Source organism: Alosa sapidissima, chromosome 15 (assembly GCF_018492685.1).
Source record: "Alosa sapidissima isolate fAloSap1 chromosome 15, fAloSap1.pri, whole genome shotgun sequence".
In the NCBI taxonomy this organism is placed as follows: Eukaryota; Metazoa; Chordata; class Actinopteri; order Clupeiformes; family Clupeidae; genus Alosa; species Alosa sapidissima.
The window spans coordinates 5844560-5867869 of record NC_055971.1 but is presented as its reverse complement, the minus strand read 5'-3'; the positions used below and the strand labels follow the sequence as shown (position 1 = coordinate 5867869).

At 43.2% G+C, this 23310-nt stretch overlaps 2 protein-coding genes across 2 annotated transcripts; both read right to left on the bottom strand.

Annotated features, from left to right (window-relative positions):
• Positions 1 to 12313: 12313 nt before the first annotated feature.
• On the bottom strand, positions 12314 to 15081 carry LOC121684540 (extracellular calcium-sensing receptor-like). Its single transcript, XM_042064601.1, has 3 exons — positions 15019 to 15081; positions 13392 to 13515; positions 12314 to 13227 (listed from the first exon to the last, which is right to left on the bottom strand). Exons 1-3 carry the CDS (start codon positions 15079 to 15081, stop codon positions 12314 to 12316), a joined length of 1101 nt encoding a protein of 366 aa, XP_041920535.1.
• A 3911-nt stretch (positions 15082 to 18992) lies between these two features.
• On the bottom strand, positions 18993 to 22097 carry LOC121684163 (extracellular calcium-sensing receptor-like). The gene is made up of 6 exons (XM_042064125.1): positions 22072 to 22097; positions 21666 to 21954; positions 20798 to 21547; positions 20473 to 20700; positions 20071 to 20194; positions 18993 to 19906 (listed from the first exon to the last, which is right to left on the bottom strand). The coding sequence occupies exons 1-6, from the start codon at positions 22080 to 22082 to the stop codon at positions 18993 to 18995; spliced, it is 2316 nt and encodes a 771-aa protein (XP_041920059.1). The 5' UTR covers positions 22083 to 22097.
• Between the last annotated feature and the right edge of the window lie 1213 nt (positions 22098 to 23310).

The following is a 23310-nucleotide window of genomic DNA, read 5'->3' as shown; positions in this document are numbered from 1 at the left end:
AAGTATCCAAGTTGTTTAGTCATTTCTCAGCAGGTACAACATTTAAGTGGAACTTCATTGAAAGAAAAATGCTGATGCAGTGATTAACAATAACTATAGGCCTGTTTAATTGACATGGTGTCATTTTTCCTAAAGGTAGCCTATATAAACAATTTTATAACTGGAGTGGTTTGCAACAAACTAGGCTACAAAACATGTCATTTGAATTCCATTGAGGGAGATAGGCCTATCTGGCTATGTGGCTCATCTTGTCAGGTGCGGTACTCATCTAAATTGAATGAATACAAATTCATCTAATCTTTCCTAACGATCCGCTAGCTGCCTGCCATAAGCAGGCCGTCTCTGAAGGCAGCCTATCTGTACACAAAAACAATTGCTACCAACAAGTGTTGGCAACCACTCAAAGGCAAAATAAAGGGTTCCAACCAATAACCAACGAGATGCGCGTTTAGGAGAGTTTCAATTGCACGGGAGGGAGGGGAAGGGAGTAGGGAGCTAGCTCTCTGCTTTGTTTGAACAGCAACAGAAGTGACGTTCAGCTGTAATCGCTGATACAACCTTTAAGCACCATCTGAAGCAAACATTACCATTTTGTTCATGTTTAGCGCATGGTCTGCGTAGAACTGGGTAATGGCATCAAGGATGTTTTCTGCAGGGCATCCTGAAAGCTGAATGATTCCAGAAAAAACTGTCTTGTAACTGAAATCAGTTTGCTTCCAAAACGTAATGTAAAGCACAAGCATCGTGCCATATGATCGTATATCTTGAACTGATAACATGGACATGTTGGTGTTAATTGCTAGCATCACATTGTCGATTTAGCCTGGCTAGCACCACCACTTCTCAATGAGACGTGGTCTGGGAACCAAACGTTCATTTTCTCGTATTTGAAAAAAATGCCCAGATCCGTTTCATCATCGTCTTGCTTTCCCCCCTGTTCTGTGATTGGTTCCCTATCTCAGGCGAAAATTTGCTCCATGGTCTCCAGGCTGCCTTAGCAGCGGGAATCAAATCGCGCGCAAGGCAGCATGGGAACACCCAGGCTATTGTCGATTAATAATTGTATTTGTTCAGGGTCGGATCGTGCTCTCTGAATTCGTCTCTCTCGGGATGAATTAGTTTCGGGGAGAATTTGATAGATAGAGTTCCCATGTCTATGTCTTAATATTTTCAATACGTCTACATGGACTTTCTGTGTCAGATAACGCTTTAGGTAATCAAGATTCCACTCAGACCAAGTTTTCCCACAAGCGAACTCTCCTTTCGCTTTGGCCTCCGAGCAGAATTTGCTATCACACCACTCCTTTCGTAAATATGTCTGAAAGTTTTTTCCTACCTGGACCATCTTTTGTGTCAGATTGGAGTATTTAATCTAGCCACTCATGTTTAAACGTTAGGCAGACATTTTTCTGGAGCATCGGCTCAATATGGTAGCCTACTACATAACTGAAGCAGGGCCTGCCTAGAGTAGCCTAAGGATACTTTGTATGTAAACATTCTAACTTGCATCCGGCTTGGTTGTCAGACATGTCAGTATTTTAAATGTTTATTCCCTAGCCTACATCGCCTTTGATGCTCAGATTTTTAACCCCTGAAAAAAATCGTTTGTGCGGTCTGAAAAATGTGCTCGGTCTGAAAAATCTATTGCGCGGCCACTTCGACTGGTCTGCTAGCCCGCACGCGTGCAGCTTAGAGGGAACATTGGTTGGACACCTTGAGAAAATGTCGGAAAGAAGGTATGAGAGCGGGGCTCAAAAGCGAAAGCCTGTAGTCTAAGAGCTAAAGAACCAGAGATCAACACGCAAGGGATGCAACAATAGTCAATAGTCAGAATATTAATGTCCATGTACACATAGCGTCACGGTTGATGGCGATAATGTTACAACTTTAGAACACTAGCCATATGCCAACGACAGCGACGTTCAAGCATCACATTCAGCTCAGTAGAGCACCGCAACGTATGACTTTGCCTGTAACAATGCTAGCAGAGAGCGCTCTTTTTCAAAACTGGAACTTGTTAAAAATAGAGATCCAATGAGCCAATACAGATTGAAACAACTGTCTCTGATGTCCATTGATATTCTGTGTAAATTTGTCAGACACCAAACAGGACGAGGACCACAATTGCGTCACGTTCAAAAGTTTATTTAAGGGTTGGGGGTTTCAGGGGTTCCGGGGGGGGTACAGGAGTTCCAAGAGTCTGCGTGTGTGTGTTCCCCCAGTAGCCGAACAGCGAAGGCAGGAGCTGGATGATCCGGGAAGTCCTGGGGGAAACACACACACAACAGCAATTGAAACGAAGCAGCAGTACAGTCAAGGACTAGGCGGTATTCGTAGAAGAGGGACGGAAGGCAGGTCAAGATTACCGGGGCTGGAGAACACAGAAGTAGTCGAGCGGGTCCGGGATCACAGGCAAAGAGTCAGAGGCGTTTTCAATAAACAGGCAGGTAACTGGTGCTGGTTGCAGACGATCTGACAAGTGTGGACTGAAAAGCAAGGCTTTATATAGAGGGCATGATGAGTGGTGAATGCAGTGCAGCTGGTAGGTAACGAGGGTGAGGCAGAGCAGAGCAGGAACAGGTGGAGGTCATCAGACTTCAATCAGCACGTGTTACCAGGCAGAGAGAGAGCTCATGACAGAACCCCCCCCCTAAGGGACGGCCCCAGAAGTCCCCAAGAGTGACACCACGTCGGGAGGGCGGAGGGGAGCCGGTGGAGGGCTAGAATTCCTCCGAGCGGTCCGAGTGAACATCCTCATCCTCGGAGGGAGCTGGAGGGTCGTGGACAGAAGACGGGACAGGTACCGAGACAGGGTCAGGGTCAGGCACATGACAGGAAGCCGGGCGGGCAGGACGGTTAGGGACCCCTCTGGGGCGGCCCCTACGGATTGCAGGTTGATCAGGATGCAGACGGTGGAAGTCGGCGATGAGTGTCCGGTCCACAATCCGACTGGCTGGCACCCAGGTTCTCTCCTCAGGTCCATAGCCCTCCCAGTCGACGAGATACTGGAGGCCCCTACCTCGCCGTCTGGACCGAAGCAGGCGTCGAACGGTGTACACCAGCCCACCGTCAACGAGGCGAGGAGGAGGAGGAGGAAGCGGCACGGGGACCAGCGGGCTTTCATGCGTCGGCTTGACTTTCGAAACATGGAAAGTAGGGTGCACCCTCATGGAGGTTGGCAACTGGAGCCGGACTGCGGTTGGGCTGATGACCCTCTGGATAGGGAACGGGCCGAGGAATCGAGGTGCCAGTTTACGCGATTCCACCCGCAGTGGGAGATCCTTGGCTGACAGCCACACCTTCTGGCCAACACGGTAGGCGGGTGCCGGCGATCTTCGGCGGTTAGCCCCAGTGGCATAGCTGACAGCTGACTTGAGTAGCGTGGCACGAGCTTGTGACCAGGTACGACGGCAACGGCGGGCATAGGCGAGGGCAGACGGGCAGGACACATCTCCTTCCTGGCTGGGGAACAGGGGGGGCTGGTAGCCATACACACACTGGAAAGGTGACATACCAGTGGCAGAGCAGGTGAGGGAGTTGTGAGCATACTCTATCCACATCAGTTGTTGTGCCCAAGCCTGGGGTTTGCGAGAAACCATGCACCGCAGCGCCTTCTCCAGCTCCTGGTTTGCCCGCTCGGATTGACCATTGGACTGGGGGTGGAACCCAGAGGTGAGACTCACTGTGGCCCCTAGAAGACGGCAGAACTCCTTCCAGAATGTAGAGGTAAATTGCGGGCCTCGGTCAGAGACAACATCCCTGGGCAGCCCGTGTAGACGGAAGACATGATCAAGAACAGCCTGGGCAGTCTCTCTGGCAGATGGCAGTTTAGGGAGGGGAATGAAGTGTGCCATCTTGCTAAACCGGTCAACCACAGTGAGAATGACAGTCATCCCACCTGATGGTGGGAGGCCAGTTACAAAGTCCAAGGAGACGTGGGACCAGGGTCGTGTGGGCACAGGCAAGGGCTGGAGTAAACCAGCGGGGGGCCGAGTGGAGGACTTGTTCTGATTGCAGGTGGGGCAGGCGCGGACAGAGTTCTGGAGAAAATTAAGATGTCGTCCAGGTACACGAAGACGAATTTATTCAGCATGTCCCGCAGCACATCATTCACCAGCGCCTGGAATACCGCTGGGGCGTTGGTGAGGCCAAATGGCATTACCAGGTACTCATAATGGCCGGTGTGGGTGTTGAATGCTGTCTTCCACTCGTCACCCTCCCTTACTCGCACTAGGTGGTAAGCATTTCTAAGGTCCAGTTTGGTGAAAATAGTGGATCCCTGGAGCAATTCAAAAGCAGAGGTGAGTAAAGGCAGAGGGTACCGGTTCTTCACTGTGACATCATTCAGACCTCGATAATCAATGCAGGGGCGAAGAGAACCATCTTTCTTTCCCACAAAGAAGAACCCGGCACCAGCAGGAGAGGAAGACGGGCGGATGAGTCCAGCTGCCAGGGAGTCCCTGATGTAATCCTCCATAGTTTTTCTTTCAGGAGGGGATAGTGAGTAGAGGTGACCTTTGGGTGGAGCAGTCCCAGGGAGGAGATCAATGGCACAGTCGTACGGACGGTGTGGGGGCAGAGATGTGGCTTTGGTCTTGTTGAACACCTCTCGGAGGCCATGGTAACATTCAGGGACATTAGAAATGTCGTGGGCAATGCTGGGGGGTACTGAGCCGGGGGGCAGCGAGGCAGCACGCAAACAGGTCAGGTGGCAGGCATTTCCCCACTCTTTCACAGTTCCGGAGGCCCAATCGAGGTGAGGATTGTGGAGACGGAGCCAAGGGTAGCCCAGTATTAGGGGTTGGCCTGGAGAGCTGAGCAGGTGGAAGCGGATGGTCTCTCGGTGGTTTCCTGACACCATCATTGAGATGGGGGCTGTGATGCTGGTAACTGTGCCAATTGCGTGACCGTCCAGGGCCCGGGCTGGAACAGGAGTGGACAAGCGATGGCTTTCCAAGCCCAGCTGACGAGCAAGTCCTGTGTCAATAATGTTTGCTTCTGCGCCAGAGTCCACCAGGGCTGCCAGGGTGTGGGTGGAATCAGACAGGTGAAGACAGACTTGGATGAGGGGTTTACGGCTGATGGAGGGCTGAATGTTCATTGAGCTCATCCGGATTCCTCCTACATCTGGTGAGCTCCGGCTTTTGCTGGACAGGTGGCGACTCGATGACCATCACCACCACAGTACAGGCACAAGTTGGAGGTGATGCGTCGCTGGCGCTCTGCAGGGGTTAGGGAGGTGCGGCCGATCTCCATCGGTTCAGACTGGTCCGGCTGGCTAGATGGTGTGGCAGGTGCGGACAGAAGGGCAGTTGGGACACTCCGTGTGCTGGTGGATGGACTCTGGCGCCCTCTCTCATGACGGCGGGCCTGGATCCTGCGGTCGATGCGGACAGCCAGAGCAATGGCTTCATCAAGAGTGGGGGGTTGATCATGGGAAACCAGCTCGTCCTTTATGTAGTCCGCCAGGCTGTGGAGGAAAGCATCCACCAATGCTTCCATGTTCCAGGAGCTCCGACTTGCCACGGTTCGAAAGTCGATGGAGTAATCCGCAACAGTCCTTCTGCCTTGGCGAATACTCATCAGGATCCGAGATGCCTCGGCTATTGTGGATTCCAAATCGAATACCTTGAGCATCTCCTCTGCGAATAGGTTGAAGGTTGCACATGCTGGGGTCTGGCGCTCGAACTCCGCCGTTCCCCAGAGTCGAGCTCGGCCCGTCAGGTGAGTGATCACGTAACCGACCCTCGCCCCTTCAGTGGCAAAAGTCCTGGGTTGCAGGGTAAACTGGACACGGCAGCTCGTCAGGAACGCCCGTACCTGGGTTGGGTCGCCGCTGAACCGCTCTGGATTGCCGATCCTGGGTTCTGGGGCTCCGGCAGCCACGGTAGCAGTGGACTGGGCAGGAGACTCGGGTGCTGGGCCGGTGAGCAGGCTGGCTGGGGCTGGGCCGGTGGGAGCAGGCAGAGGAGAAAGGTTGGTGAGAAGTTGAATGATCATTGCAAGTTGTTGCTGTTGCTGCTGGAACTGCTGACGCTGGCTCAAGCCGGCTTGAAGTAGGGAGGCAATGTCAGCAGTGTTGCGGTTTACCTCTCTCTCTGTCTCTTCCAGGCGTTGCATGGCGGTGGGTGGTTCTGGTTCGTCGGTTTCCATGCTGGTTCGACCGTGCGCTGGGTCCATGTTTGGTCAGATCGTACTGTCAGACACCAAACAGGACGAGGACCACAATTGCGTCACGTTCAAAAGTTTATTTAAGGGTTGGGGGTTTCAGGGGTTCCGGGGGGGGTACAGGAGTTCCAAGAGTCTGCGTGTGTGTGTTCCCCCAGTAGCCGAACAGCGAAGGCAGGAGCTGGATGATCCGGGAAGTCCTGGGGGAAACACACACACAACAGCAATTGAAACGAAGCAGCAGTACAGTCAAGGACTAGGCGGTATTCGTAGAAGAGGGACGGAAGGCAGGTCAAGATTACCGGGGCTGGAGAACACAGAAGTAGTCGAGCGGGTCCGGGATCACAGGCAAAGAGTCAGAGGCGTTTTCAATAAACAGGCAGGTAACTGGTGCTGGTTGCAGACGATCTGACAAGTGTGGACTGAAAAGCAAGGCTTTATATAGAGGGCATGATGAGTGGTGAATGCAGTGCAGCTGGTAGGTAACGAGGGTGAGGCAGAGCAGAGCAGGAACAGGTGGAGGTCATCAGACTTCAATCAGCACGTGTTACCAGGCAGAGAGAGAGCTCATGACAAAATTGGATTTTTACCAAACAATGAATAAAAACTTCTAAAGGTAGGAATATGTAGGTTAGTTCATAACTGCTGTAGCATTATTGCGTTTATTGTCGATTATTGTAAGCTGTCTGTTGGTGTAGCAAACTGTAGGCTATGGCTTTTGTTTTATGTTGGTTGTTGCTGTAAGGAAGTTGTCTGCAAGGACGTCTTGTCTGTAAGTATTTGGTGGTTCAATTGCTGCATTTTAAGGATGCTACCTGATGTGAGTAGGCCAGTTCTTGCTGTAAGAACGTTGTCTTATGTGTGAGTAGTTGGTGGTTCAAATGCTGCTCTGTAAGGATGCTGCCTGGTGTGAGTAGGCCTGCTTGGTGTTCAGCTTTTGCTGTTTCGACGTTGCAGAGATGTTCTATGACTATTTGGTGGTTCAATGATATGTTGCCTTATGTGGTAGGCCATTTTGTGTGTGTGTGTGTGTGGGGGGGGGGGGGGGGGGGGGGCTACAGAAAATGTTGCCTAGGGGCCCACAAACCAAATTAAAACATTTAGTTAACATTTAATTAACACAAACTTTAGGGGAAAGTCAGTAGGAGTCGATTGCCGAGTGTGGAGTAACACGCTCTGGAAATTCACAATTTCGTCGCCGTTTTTAAAAAAAAAAAACATAGTCCAGTCCATACAACTTCATTTCAATTTCTAAAGAAATACTGGACTATGTTTTTTTTTTTAACAAAAAAAACGGCAACGAAATTGTGAATTTCCAGAGCGTGTTACTCCAAACTCGGCAATCGACTCCTACGGACTTTCCCCTAAAGACGCCAGCTGCAGCAGCAACATTTCCGGAAAGGTACTGGCTTGATGAAATTCATTCTGGACTCTCTGTCCGACCACATAAAGACCTCGGGATACTTCGGTTTGGCTTTAGGGACCCTCTACTCACTACCACGTAAGTGTAATGTTGTTTGGAACTGTAGAAGAGGTATAAAAATAGCGTTTTGTAGCGGCGAAATGACTTGCCCTGGTCACTTCCAGGCTAACGAGTTTTGACTAAAAACGGTAAAATCGAACTTTCTCAAAACACATCCGAATAACATGATTTTGATGTCAACTCAACGTATGTACTCCCAATCATTCGTAAATTGATCTAAAGTGCATTTTACTCCAGATAATTCCTTTAATTTCGCGCTGGATTTCGAAAAACAAAAGCCGACCGAGTGCAAGTTGTCACATGGTTAAGTTGCAATAGATGTATGGGTAATAAGGTCATTTGACAACTTTGGCCAATGAATGTAACCAAAAGCGAACTGCATTACCCACAATTCCGTGCCACGTATAGTTTCAAAACCGGAAGTGGAATGAACGCGCTGCTTGGAACGTAAATGAGTCTGAGCGAGCAGAAAAGGTTGTGCACCGATTCATAACAAGTGTTGGATATAACGACCAGTTCATTTCAGTTTTTTTCCGATACGGGGCTTCACGTATCGATGTAGCCGTATCTTACACGTTAAAAACGGATACCGATACTATCGGTTAATCTTTACACCCCTAATTGATATTATTCTAATCCTTGCAGATAATACTTTTTTGTTCTAATAAGCAGTCTACCTCTTGTATAGCAGGCTATATACTCTTGCCCTTCCTCTTAGTAGTAGAAACTATTGTTCACACACGTTTTTTATATTAAATGCAATAGAAGGTTTTAGGTTTTATAACGGTAAAGTGCTTCTCAGTGTATGATCTATTTTTATCATAACTTGATTTTTTGCCATAGAATCAATTGCTTCTTAATGTTTTACTTGTGTATGGGTGGAAGTGCTGAAACTTCATATTGAAGCTCATATTTATTATGACCGCCGCTAGCGAAGCGGTGATATAGGGATTGTCAGTTTTTTTTTTTTTTTTCCCCCGTCATCTACTTCCTGAATGTTTGGTCAACGATACCCGGGACACCGAACCACATGAAATTTGGTGGGTATGTAGCCCCACTAGACTTTTACGGAAAAAATTTGTTTTGTCCCCGGGGGCCACTCCGCCCCCCGTGCTGGGCCACCCGAACCGCAAAAAAAGCTGTTTTTCCTAAATAACTATGTGAGAGAGAGGCATTTGCAACCCCCAACTCACATTTAAGGGATGGGCGTGTCCAGAAAACTCCAGTGGTTGAAGGGTTGGCAGACAACAAATAGCTCTCGAGATTTAAGTGATAAAGGTGCAGGTTTATTTACAGTGCGCAGGTGCAATATATGAAATAACAAACAAACAAACAAAAATACTTTGAAAAAGAAAACAAAACCGGCCATCATAGGCATTACAAACTCACACATACAGCCTCGCAGCAAGCTGACGCAGTACTCTGCCATTCCAAACTACTTCCCATTCCACTCTCTCTTTCTCCCTTAAATAGGCCTACCAATCAAAAGTGAATTGGTAGAGCTCACTATCCAACAGGGTGTAATACATGAGGTATGACTATGGACCTTTTCCATACAGATACATAACCTATGACATAACACATAATTTTACCATACAAAGTACATAAATGGCCACACATATACTTTACATACAGACAGGGACTTTACATGCAACAATCATAACAAATAATAACAAACTAATTAAACACACGCCAACTCACCACCCCCGCGCCAAACAACCCACTTTCCACTGTCCCGGGACAGTGAATAAGGAACTGGCTCCAATGCGGTTCGTGTTTCCCCAGGGGACCAGTATTCGGACGCACCCAACAGAAAGTCGGCCAACAAGATGCGTGAGTGTTGTATATGTTTCAAAAGTGAGTTTATTGCTACTACGGAACGAACAATGGAGCTGAATCAGTGGGTACCTCACTGTTCGCTATGTATGTTGATAAATAAATGTAGTAGACTGAACTGACATGCATTGTGGTTGTTTTAAATGTAATGTTTGTAGCGGTCACTAGCACGGTAGGTTTTGAAACGCCGCGGGTCGGTGTATGTGATGCACGTCGGGAACTGTATGCGTTTATCAGTGTAAATGCTATGTGGGAGCTGCATGTAGGGAATTAAGGCTCACTAACGGTGAGACCCGTGAAAGCGAGACCTTCGCTTTTCACAAACTACCTGAACCGTGGCACTGAGGATGAACAATCTTTTATGGTATGTTGGTCTCAAGGGCCCACATCAACCTGGCCCATAATCACTCATTTGTGATTTGCACCCTCCCGGTGAAAATGCAATATTATTCTGTTTTAATCGCCCCTATCTTCAGTTAAGATGTTCAGAACTGCACCAAATTTTATGTGTATGATTGACCTGGCATTCTCTGGGGGTATGCCAAGTTTTGTAGAATTTCATCCATGGGGAGGTTTAAAAAAAAAAATGGGGTTATGTGTACATTTAGTGACTGTACACTCATTGGCCTGTATATGGCGGTGCACACATATACACATGCACACACACACAGGCACCCACATACTATCGGTATTAGAACGGCCGATACATAATTACAAATTCAGTAGGATTAACAGAAAGCCAAAATAAATATTCATCATCATCATCATCATGGCTGCATTTCCAGTATTGGCGATAAGTAGTCGTTTGTCCACTAGATGGCGCATCGTTGCAGTGAGACGTAATTTTGTTGGAAGTTAAAAGTAGGTTGGAAAAACAATGGACGCTTCCTACAAGGACTGTAGTTTACCGCAGAGAACAAATAAGGATAGGACGATGTTCACATGAAATGTAATTCCCATTTCTTCTTGAAGCCGAAATAAATCTGAGGATGTTTATCGGACATTCTTGGTTTTTACTGCAGGTACGTTAATCTTATAATATCAATAAGGACCTAGGTAATGTTACCGTTAGCGTTGGTTGAGTGATGGAGGCATTGATTGATTGGATTTGTAGAAAACTATAAATGCGGTTATACCAAGCAAATTGATAGCAGCACTGTAATTGTATCTTTCGACTGTCATTTGTTGCACATGCTACAAAAATCATTCTGTGCAATGGAAGATTTACCAACGTTACACCGGTCTGATACAGTTTTGCCTATACATGCGTGAGACTGAGACGCCTGTTTATTTTGTTTTAAGTGCGTGCAGGGTGTGAGAGGGGAATCGATGTGCTTTGATTCCAGCTTGGTAGTTGTAGTCTGTGAAATTAAAAAGCACGTGTGTGTGAAGTATCCAAACACTGACCCCTTCATTTCATTATGGCTGCTTTAGCAACACACCTTAAGCTACTGTGTAGTGGGTCCCATTTAGAAGTGGCTACTTCATTCGCGTTTTCCTTGACTCATGGAGCTGCGTGAATTTTATTACAACTTTTCGCCACGATATGGCAGTTTAAGTCCGCTTGATACTGTAAGGCGTAAGCCATTGGTTTCCAAAGGAGATTTTATTTGTGTCGCCAGCATAGCCTATTGACAATTTATGTTGTAAATAGGCCTACCTTATAAGCCTACCTGTAGCTTAGGGAAGCTAACAGCTTTCTATTAGGATCTAGTTTGTTAGTTACAGTTTTGTCATAACTCCCTGATGCATTTTTGCATTTAGAATAGCCAGAGCGTGGATATCTCAATCGGAAAATTAAACCATATCGGGTGCCTATGGACTACTGGGTGAACCCAGCCTGATCTGCCCGCTATTTATTTTTTGATTTCTTAAAAGATTGAGCTTGGTCTGGTGAAAGCCAGACTAGCCATGGACCTCAGTTACACAATGCAAGGGAACATGAATCAGCCTATATTTGCACGAACAATAACGGACAACAGCTCTTCAACTTTGGCCCGTTAAAATGTGTATGAACAGTCTAGCGACGCATTTCATCAAGGCCCATTTGGACATGTCAGTTATTTGGACCACTGGTTAGATGTAAAACAGCATTTCATTTCAGACTACTGTTACTTAATTTGTGCATTAACAATAACGTTTCAGACTACTGTTACTTAATTTGTGCATTGACAATAAAGTATCACATGAACTAAAGATGACTAAAATCTTATGTAGAAGAAGAAACATTCACAAAAAATCCATCCATCCAAAAATGACCTTTGTTTTTGATAGCTGTTGAAAACGGCATGGAACTGACAGAGATGTTTTTGTTAATAAATAAATAAATAAATAACATTATGCTGATACCTTTTGCTTTTCCCAAATACAATGTAGCCTACAGGTGTAAGTGACCTTTCATCAATCCAGTTGCAATGGATGAACTGTGATGAACTACCCTATTTGTGATTGTTTAGAGATTTTAAAGGTTTTATAACAATGCTACATCTTCTTTGGCTATTCTACAATCTATTCACCTTTTCAGCACCAGTAGGCTACTTTCTGTGCAGCCGCACACACACACTCAGGCATGCCAAACAAGCATATACAAAAGTTTCAAGAGTGGGGGATGGAGTAAAATATGGAGACAAATTGAAGTGTGATTTCTTTTCGCGGAACGGATGTACAGGACTGAGCTGCGGTCATATTTTGTACCACTATGCGGTACATCTAATTGCATATGTTACACAAAATCATTGTCACAATCACAATCACAATCAACCTCCTGTATAAAATAAAATATATGAAATGCATTTTAACATATGTATTCACCATTCATTATGTGTACTACAGAGACTTAGAAGGCATTTTACCCATCATATGCTTCTTTGTGTTTAATTCAGGCCGTATTAGAATAATATAACACTTTGGAGCAAATATACAAAACAATAAACGAAAGCTGGATGCCAAAATAGCAAATATCTCCACAGCTACAGTAAATTGTCCTGGAGAGCTGACATAAGCAGGAATAAAAGTGATCCAGACTGCACAGAATATCAACATACTAAATGTGATGAATTTGGCCTCATTAAAGTTATCAGGCAGTTTACGAGCTAGAAAAGCCAGTATGAAACACAAGAGTGCAAGGAGTCCAATATAGCCTAATATTGCCCAGAATCCTATAGCTGAACCCACATCACATGCAAGAATGATTTTGTCTTTGAAAAGGTTCATATTCTTGTATAGGAATGGAGGAGATATAGTTAACCACAGGACACATATAAGCACTTGTATGAGAGTGAAGCCAAGAACACTGAGTCTCTGTTGCAGAGGCCTAAACCACTTCATGACATTACTGCCTGGAAGAGTGGCTCTGAAGGCCATTAACACCACTATTGTTTTCCCCAGAACACAGGAGATGCAGAGAACAAAGGTGATCCCAAACGCTGTGTGACGCAACATACAGGACCACTCAGAGGGCCGACCAATGAAAGTAAGAGAACAAAGGAAACACAATTTTAATGAGAAGAGCAGCAGGAAACTCAGCTCTGAGTTATTGGCTCTAACAATAGGTGTATCCATCGTTAACATAAAAATAATGGCTGTGATTACAGTTAAAAAGACAACAAACAATGAAAAAAACAGTAAGACTATTCCCATAACCTCTGTGAATAAGAGAAACTCGAGAGCTTTTAATACACATTTATCTCTGCCAGGATTTGGCCAGTATTGTCCTGGGCACAGTTCGCAGTTATTCGAATCTGTAAGAGAATTATGATCACTATGGTTAGAGATGCTGACCCGCAGTATTGGGACGGGTTATGTAAACCAGAGCTCAGACAGTGCATCCTGAACAGTGTTAAGAGAATGCATAATGACTCACAGGCCAGGTTTCTATGCATTCTATACCTTGTCTCTGAATTACCTGTTTCACTGCTGATCTCACCCTCTCCACATGGTATACAGTCATAGCAGCAGACAGGCCTGCCTTTCTGTACAGCCTTCCTGGTGCCTGGAGGACAGCTCTCATTGCACACAGACACAGGCCTCTGTGTGACAAATCACATTTCAGATACCAACGTATTATGATAGAATAGCCACACAATCACTCTAAGATCATTTTCACTTATTGAAATCATTTTAACACAGTCAATGTAGCTGTAACCTCCAAGTCATTTAAGCCCTGCCCTTGCCAGCCTGCAAGATTGTAATAATAATAATAATAATAATAATAATAATAATAATAATAATACATATTCACTTTGGACAAAAATGTCTGATAAATACCATAACCATAAACATAGTATTAATAGTAGTAGTAATAGTAGTAGTAGAACAATTATAAATATGTGACTACCTGAAGATATTGAAAAGTTGAGAAGCAATTATATAAATATGCACATAAATCATGTTATCAAGATGTGACAGTTTTATCATTTAGGTACACTCCTGCTATGGATATGGTGTGCATTATTACGCATTATTATTATAGATAACTCCTTTACAACTCATATCTATCATATTTCCTGATTCTGCAAAGATTAGATTTTTATTTTTGTATTTCATATAGCTCTGTTTTTATTTCATATAGCCCTGTGGATTACTTGTAACCTCATTTTTAAAAAGCCAAGAGGTGAAGACCATTTACCATTCCCAATGAAGATGGTGACCTGCCTCTAATCTTTCAACAGTACAAATTATCATTTGAAAAAGGAGGAAATCCAAGGCACTCTTTGTATCCAAAAATATATAAAAAGCCTTTATTTTACATGGCTATGTCACATTTAAAAACATGAACTGGGCAGCAACCCACGCGTATAGCCTTCACAGGGTATCCGGCACAGATACCCAGACAGACATTGACCTGACCATTTACATTAGACTTGTTATGTAAAGGCCAAGCCAAATGTGTCATACAGTGGCGTAACAAACCAATGGTGGGCCCAGGTGCGAGAGCGCTACGCGGTCCCCATACCGACATACTTTAGCCCAGGATGAATTAGCTCTGATACATGCAATACACATTAAGGGTGACTTCAGTTGTTTATGCAAAGGGCCTGAGGCACCGAAGTAGTTTAGTAGTTACAGATTACAATTTCAAATAAAAAACACACGATTACATAGGATCCATTACATGTGAAAACATTAAAAATAATTTTATTAACAGCCTGCAGGCCAGGGTAATCTAATATTACTGCATTAACATCAACTCGCATGGAATTATGGGAACACTCAATGCGCTCAATGCGCCTCTTCAACCCTCTGCTGAAACTGCAAGCGTAGATTGCTTGCTTATAAACTCGCACTGCGCAGAAACAAAACGTAATGTAGCCTAACTTATTTAACCATGCAGAAACCAAATAAAATCATTCATATGCATACAATCACCAATATGCGTGAATTAGGCCATTAGAAGAAGGCCATCTTACAAGCCTTTCGTTGTGCAAAACAGTCAACGATGTTCCCAATATTTAATGCTCTGGCTCTCGTATTTTCAATGGAAACATGCTGCTGCTAGGTGTCCTGTCCTCACGGTCACTCTTGGTTGCCACCCTTTCCCCTTGCTCTTTACGCTCCTGCCGCTTCTTGCAGACGCTCTCGTGTTTGAAGGACATTTTGGTCGGAACGATGACTGAAATGTGCAGCCACCATCCATTCAAAAATCAAAAAAATCACTTAGCCTACCCAGAAATCCTTGCTGCATCTCAGTAGAAAGAAAGATACTCTGGCGAAACAGTATGACGACAAAGAAAGATGGTAATTTGATTTAGCCGTTTTTATTTGACAGTTTGATTCTTAATGGTGAAGTTCTTAAAAAAAGGAGGCAGGGCGGGGGTAGCGACGGGCCCCGGGAGGTCACGGGCCCTGGTGCAACGGCACTTGCTTCACCTACTATAGTTAAGCCACTGGTGTCATATGATTATATCTTTACATTCACTTTTACTGTTATGTTGAGAAATATCCCCTATATCTATAATTAGTATTCATGATCCTGTGGATGTTTAAATCTGAGCTGCCCTGACAGGCCTAACCCATGCAGGCCGAGCAAAAAGGGAAATACTGAAATCAGTCTCTCCTGAGGAGAAGGTCAATTGTTTAATCTTGACCTTAAAACATTAATAAGTGTGTGTGTGTGCGCGCATGCACGCACACGCGCAAGTGCGCGTTTGTTTGTGTGTGCGTGTGTGTGAATTTGTGTGGTTATGTCTATGTGTGCGTTCATGTGTTTTTTGTTAGTATATTACGGTATGCATGTTTTGTTTGGGTGCATGTACTGTTGGTGTGGGCCATCAGGCATGTCCATACAGGGCATTTTTGTAGTATATGCTTTGTTTGGAAGCATGTCCGACAAATCTGACCACAATGTTCTGTCATCGTAGATTGTCATCAGAATGATGACATGCTGTGTGTTTTTCCAGAGTAATTGGTCTCACCAGTGTGTATTTTCAGATCACTTAATTGGTGAGCCTATTGTAATTGTTTTGTCTTAGTTTGTCACTTTGCTCTGGGAAAGACATTAGGTTAGACTACTTGTGACAGTTACTCAAAATAAACAATTAATTTCTCACGCTTGGTTTGATTGGGACCTGTGTTGCTATTGTATGCCCCATAGATGTCATTTAAATTTATTTTCTTGCCAGGTGAGGTTTAATTAAAGAGCCAGGTGTTTACATGTTTTGAAGGCTAAATTTCATCCAGGTGACTGCCTCTCAGTCTGAGCCCATCTGGCAGCTTGTGGCAGAGTCAAAGCCTCCTAGGGAAACTCTCAAAGCAGTCTGCCTATCAAGAAGCAGCCCTTAGCTTGGTCCCCAGAGAGTCCCTCACCTGTTTGTCCCACTTCACTGTAAACAGCAACTCAGGCCTACTTGTCCAGCATGACCCCTGTTCAAATTAGGTAAATGAGACATGGACATGAAAATAGAACTTTGAACTTTAAAACATTCTATACCGTATTATTCCTTTAGAGTACTTTACTTTAATTCATATTCAACCTTCTCCCAACTCAACACTGGATGTTTGTAATGCTAAACCAGTGTGCACTTTACATAGAAATGAGGTGAAAAAGTTTTTGTCATGGTCAGACACAAAAGGCCTCAGGCCAGTAGTCTCTCTGACTTCAGAGGCATTCTTACTCAGAGTCAAGGTCATAACCGCTACGCACTGTAGGCCAACATATGTTCCCACCAATGTTTGGGAATTATCCAATATTGTCCTTCAGAATGTGCCCTAGGCTTTATTCTCTTCTTTCTATGCTATTGTATTCTATTCTATTCTATTCCTAGTGTGAGTAGGCCTGCTTGGTGTTCAGCTTTTGCTGTATCTACGTTGCAGTGATGTTGTATGACTATTTGTTGGTTCAATGGTTTGTTGACTTATGTGGTAGGCCATTTTGTGGGGGGGGGGGGGGGGGGGGGGTTGCCTAGGGGCCCACAAACCAAATTAAAACATTTAGTTAACATTTAATTAACACAAACTTTAGGGGAAAGTCCGTAGGAGTCGATTGCCGAGTGTGGAGTAACACGCTCTGGAAATTCACAATTTCGTCGCCGTTTTTTTAAAAAAAAAAAACATAGTCCAGGGGGGCTACAGACAATGTTACCTAGGGGCCCACAAACCAAATTAAAACATTTAATTGTAGCTGTACAACATTTAGTTAACTCTTCACACATGATGTCAGTGGCATATCCCATTTAGAATAAGCATCAGTTGAATAAGAAACTTTATAAGAAGGGTTGGGAGAGGTTTTGTGTAGGGATAAATTATATGAAGTTGGGTAACATTAGCTGTTAACCATAACATGCCGAACACAAAATTAATTGGAATTGGAAGAAATCCTAACGGGTCCATCACATAGGCTACTATAGTTTGTATTACTGTTAACTTTTTGAAGCTATAAAGTTAGTAACATACGTGGCATGTGGCAAAACAAAACCGCATGCATTTTTCAAGCTTGTACGACCAAACTTGTCCAACCTAGCAACAGTGGCAATGGGGCTTGGGATCGACCCAGCTGGGTCTTCCTCAGGCAAATGTCATTAAGCAGTGGCTCAAGCGTATAAATAGAGCATATACCTACTCAGTTGATCATTCATCGGCTGAGCACATTCACACTAATTACTTAGTCCCATCACACTAAGTGTGTGGGATTGCTCTGGTGTGAAATTATGTCATTGTGGGATAAGGTAACATACAATGTATTTTTTTTTTACTTTGCGAGCCATGGAGTCTTTTTCTATTTCTTTGTTTTTTTGTGGGGTAACTGTATATGTATTTTCATCACTACTTGTCTTATGTGGTGACACATGTGTGATGGATAAGGTGATACTTAGGCTTTCAAGGCCTTGGTAATTAGTGTGAATGGGCTCAGCTGATGAATGATCAGCTGAGCAGGTTTATACGCTTGAGCCACTGCTGAATGACATTTGCCTGAGGAAGACCCAGCCGGGTCAAAACGTTGCAGCACATAATAAATGTATGGGAGTTTTTAGCAAAGTGCGGGCATCTCATCCTTTTTGAGTTCTAGTGCCATTTTCCCTGCACCTGACCGGTGGGGACGTGCACACTACTACAACTACTCTAGAAGGTCCAATCATGACCAAACATTCCTTATATGCAAATTGAATTTCATGATATTCCATCCATAGGGGAATCTCCAACTGACACACATCTAGAAGCGCTTGACATGAAAATGTGATACTTGGCCCTATTTGATGACATACCCTAAATTGGTGTGAACTGTTGTGAATCTGCTTGGACCCCGCAATCGCCGCTTGATTAAATATTTAGTATACTGTCAATCAATCAGTTGTCAATGAAATTTACTATTTTGATAATCAATAGATTAGTTTGAGTAATTTTTTTTAAGCGTAAATGCTCTGATTGCAACTTGAACTAAGCTTAATATATTTGGGGTGTGGATAAAACAAGACATCTCAAAATGTCATCTTGGGCTTTAGGAAACACTGATAAACATTTTTCAATATCACAATAGGAAATTCAAGCAGTGGTATAATTAAAAAATAATAATTGACAGATGAATTATTGTTAATTGTTGTTTATTGTTAGTTGCAGCAATATTTACATGTGTCATCACATAGTTCTAAACCTAAAGAATGAATTGATATTATTCTAATCTTTGCAGATAATACTTTTTTGTTCTAATAAGCAGTCTTCCTCTTGTATAGCAGGCTATATACTCTTGCCCTTCCTCTTAGTAGTAGAAACTACTGTTCACACACATGTTTTTTTTATATTAAATGCAATAGAAGGTTTTGGGTTTTGTAACGGTAAAGTGCTTCTCAGTGTATGATCTATTTTTATCATTAATGGATTTTTTGCCATAGAATCAATTGCTTCTTAATGTTTTACTTGTGTATGGGTGGAAGTGCTGAAACTTTGGAGTCATATTGAAGCTCATATTTTATTACATATGTTACACAAAATCATTCATCACAATCAACCTCCTGTATGAAATAAAATATATGAAATGCATTTTAACATGTGTATTCACCATTTATTATGTGTACTACAGAGACTTAGAAGGCATTTTACCCATCATATGCTTCTTTGTGTTTAATTCAGGCCGTACTAGAATAATATAACACTTTGGAGCAAATATACAAAACAATAAACCAAAACTAGATGCCAAAATAGCAAATATCTCCACAGCTACAGTAAATTTCCCAGGAGAGCTGACGTAAGCAGGAATGAAAGTGATCCAGACTGCACAGAATATCAACATACTAAATGTGATGAATTTGGCCTCATTAAAGTTATCAGGCAGTTTACGAGCTAGAAAAGCCAGTATGAAACACAAGAGTGCAAGGAGTCCAATATAGCCTAATATTGCCCAGAATCCTATAGCTGAACCCACATCACATTCAAGAATGATTTTGTCTTTGAAAAGGTTCATATTCTTGTATGGGAATGGAGGAGATATAGTTAACCACAGGACACATATAAGCACTTGTATGAGAGTGAAGCCAAGAACACTGAGTCTCTGTTGCAGAGGCCCAAACCACTTCATGACATTACTGCCTGGAAGAGTGGCTCTGAAGGCCATTAACACCACTATTGTTTTCCCCAGAACACAGGAGATGCAGAGAACAAAGGTGATCCCAAACGCTGTGTGACGCAACATACAGGACCACTCAGAGGGCCGACCAATGAAAGTAAGAGAACAAAGGAAACACAGAGTCAGTGAGAAGAGCAGTAAAAAGCTCAGCTCTGAGTTATTGGCTCTAACAATAGGTGTATCCATCTTTAACATAAAAATAATGGCTGTGATTACAGTTAAAAAGACACCAAACAATGAAAAAAATACTAAGACTATTCCCATAACCTCTGTGAATAAGAGAAACTCGAGAGCTTTTAATACACATTTATCTCTGCCAGGATTTGGCCAGTATTGTCCTGGGCACAGTTCGCAGTTATTAGAATCTGTAAGAGAATTATGATCACTATGGTTAGAGATGCTGACCCGCAGTATTGGTAAGGGTTATGTAAACCAGAGCTCAGACAGTGCATCCTGAACAGTGTTAAGAGAATGCATAATGACTCACAGGCCAGGTTTCTATGCATTCTATACCTTGTCTCTGAATTACCTGTTTCATTGCTGATCTCTCCTTCTCCACATGGTATACAGTCATAGCAGCAGACAGGCCTGCCTTTCTGTACAGCCTTCCTGGTGCCTGGAGGACAGCTCTCACTGCACACAGACACAGGCCTCTGTGTGACAAATCACATTTCAGATACCAACGTATTATGATAGAATAGCCACACAATCACTCTAAGATCATTTTCACATATTGAAATCATTTTAACACAGTCAATGTAGCTGTAACCTCCAAGTCATTTGAGCCCTGCCCTTGCCAGCCTGCAAGATTGAAGACAGACAGCTGTATATGAGGACGCCATTCTCTTTACATTATCATTACATTTAATATTCGCTTTGGATTACCGTACTAGGTTTTTATCATGTTTTATTATTTGATTGATGAGCATACCTGCTTTGAACCCCCAGGCCACACTACAGTGTCCTCACTGAGGACAAAGCGACGTCCTGCTGGCAGTGAGGCATCATAGTAGCCCACAGGCTTAAATTGCACTGTTCCATCTGGCCCTTGATGCCAGTTCACCACTTCATACCTGGCTACGGCCGCACCTGTACTGTCAAACCACACCTGCTCCTTGGTCTTTATAGTGAAATTTACTCTTTTCAGAGACTCAACCACCTGTGGTAAAAGAGACATGATATGCTACTTTTGTATGCAGTTGAAGTGTAGTCATAGCATTATTTCTTTGCTTTTTTTTGTACTATAGTAGATGTACCTTCCAAGGCTCGGTTTGCAATTCTTTGTCACATCCAACATGGGCCTTGCATTGTAGAAGGCTGTGCAGAGAATGTGCTATAGCATAAATGGCTTTATAGATGTTGCTTGAATATCTAAGTTCTGGTACATCCTCATTATAGTGCCTCCACTCAATAAGGTCTTGATGTTTACTGCACAGATTCTCATCTCCTGATCTGTTATTCTTGTGACACTGGAAAGACGTTTCCCAAAACTGTTTTATCACAAAATCATTAAAGCCACTTATGTTGGCTTTCCCCACCGCGAAGCCAAGTGACCCACCCAAAACGCTGAAGCTTGTTGGGGTAATCAGACTGTCAGCCGTAATCCAGGCCTCAACACCAATCATTTGTAACCCGGTTATGTTTTGGAGAGTGAGCTGTTCCAGCAGATTATTCATCTCAACATGGGCTAGAAATGCTACTATCACTTTGGCAGTTCCCGCTCTGATAACATCCACAACCTTTAGCAATTTATTAGGCTCTGTTCTGTGAAATTTTTCTGAGTATTCCACGCATATGCCCTCCTCCTCTGCAGCGTCAAGAAATATTGCCATCCCATTGTTGCCGTAGTCACTGTCACTGTTCACTGCGCCCACCCAGGTCCAGCCAAAGTGTTTGACCAGCTGAGCCAGGGCCCTGCTTTGGTAGTAGTCGCTGGCTATGGTTCTGAAGAAGGAGGGAAACTCTTTTCTACTGCTTAGACACTCACACGTAGCAGAGTGGCTGATCTGACAGATACAAATGAATTTAAATATTTATATATAAATAAAATAAGGAAAGTTAAAAACAAATATGTATACTGTATTTTTCACATTGAAACTGTTACAATTATAACATAGATATTACCACAGGTATTTTGAAGGGTCCGGTTGTTCTGGAAAGCACAATAGTTGAGGAGGACTCTGATTCTCCTATAATAGCATGGACAGCTGATTGTCCCGTACACGATTCCTCTGCTATGAGTCCATGGCCATTCATTAGAGCCATGGCAGCCCTCATAGATGACAGAGTTGAACCACAGTTGTCATAGATCCTATAACCGATGGTGACATTTGGAAGCAGAGTTCCACTTCTGTTGATTTCCTCAATCGTGAAAATCATAGTCTGAGCAAAACGGAATTCTCTGAGGTTCACGCTAGGGAAAAATAAATGGGGGAAAAATAGCTATCAAATTTTAGCATAGAAGTCATGGTGCGTCCTCACGTGCACACTCAGAGACACACAGATATTTCCATTCCAGTATTTAACAAACCTAGAGCACATAAGTTGTTCTGGTCTTTTAGTAAAGGTTAACTGTGGCTGTGTGATTTTGCTGTGAATGGAAAATGCTCCGCCAATGGTCACGTCTCCGTCCTTTGACAGCAGAGGAAACTCTGGAATCCCTCTCAGCCGGCAAACAGGCTTCTCTGCCTTTGCTAACAGGGTGCAGAACAGCAGCACTGCGCAGAGAGACATTCCTGAGAAATGTGTGGCCTGTTCAGTCATCGTAACAATCCATTACTTTGTTGATTACATCCATTATATAGTTACACATGGACATCATCAGAGTATGAGAATATGAGTGTGGGCGAATCAGAGAAACAGTGGACTCTCCACGTGAGATGTAGTACAGTATGTCACCAAAAAAATCATTTCTGGTGGCGTAACTTTCCAGAGTAGTATTAGATAAGATAAATGTAATGTAGTCTGAAATACTATTGAGTTATACATTTAATTATGATTTTGTTGTATTAAATTGATAATCCATATATTTGATGGTAATCATTATTCCCAAACTATAAATCAGATTAATTATGCTACTGTGCAGTTTATTATTATTATTATTATTATTATTATTATTATTATTATTATTATTGTTGTTGTTGTTGTTGTTGTTGTTGTTGTTGTTGTATAATAATGATGATAATAATAATAATAATAATAATACAATTATAATAATAAATATTCACTTTGGACATAAACATAGTATTAATAATAATAGTAATTGTAGTAGTAGAACAACTGCATCTATATAAATATGTGACTACCTGAAGTTATTGAAAAGTTGAGAAGCAATTATATAAATATGCACATAAATCATATTATCAAGATGTGACAGTTTTATCATTTAGGCACACTCCTGCTATGAAAATGGTGTGCATTATTACACTCTATAGATAACTCCTTTACAACTCATATCTATCATATTTTCTGATTTTACAAAGATTAGATTTTCATTTTTTATTTCATATAGCTGTTTTTATTTCATATAGCCCTGTGGATTACTTGTAACCTCATTTTTTAAAAACCAAGAGGTAAAGACCATTTACCATTCCCAATGAACATGGTGACCTGCCTCTTTCAACAGTACAAATTATCATTTGAAAAAGGAGGAAATCCAAGGCACTCTTCGTATCCAAAAATGTATAAAAAGCCTTTATTTTACATTTTGGCTATGTCACATTTGAAAACATAAACTGGGCAGCAACCCACACATATTGGCACAGATAGC

Bases quoted from the DNA above. Each gene is read 5' to 3' on its own strand.
- LOC121684163 (XM_042064125.1), bottom strand. The intron at 21,548-21,665 runs GTAATATCTATG...TGTATCTGTCAG, and splicing joins GACCCTTCAAAATACCTGTG to ATCAGCCACTCTGCTACGTG. The intron at 19,907-20,070 runs GTAATTCAGAGA...ATTCTCTTACAG, and splicing joins AGAGATCAGCAATGAAACAG to ATTCTAATAACTGCGAACTG.
- LOC121684540 (XM_042064601.1), bottom strand. From the start codon at position 15,081: ATGTCCTTCAAACACGAGAGCGTCTGCAAGAAGCGGCAGGAGCGTAAA. The intron at 13,516-15,018 runs GTGGCAACCAAG...TTTGTCACACAG, and splicing joins GTAAAGAGCAAGGGGAAAGG to AGGCCTGTGTCTGTGTGCAA. The intron at 13,228-13,391 runs GTAATTCAGAGA...ATTCTCTTACAG, and splicing joins TGAGATCAGCAGTGAAACAG to ATTCGAATAACTGCGAACTG.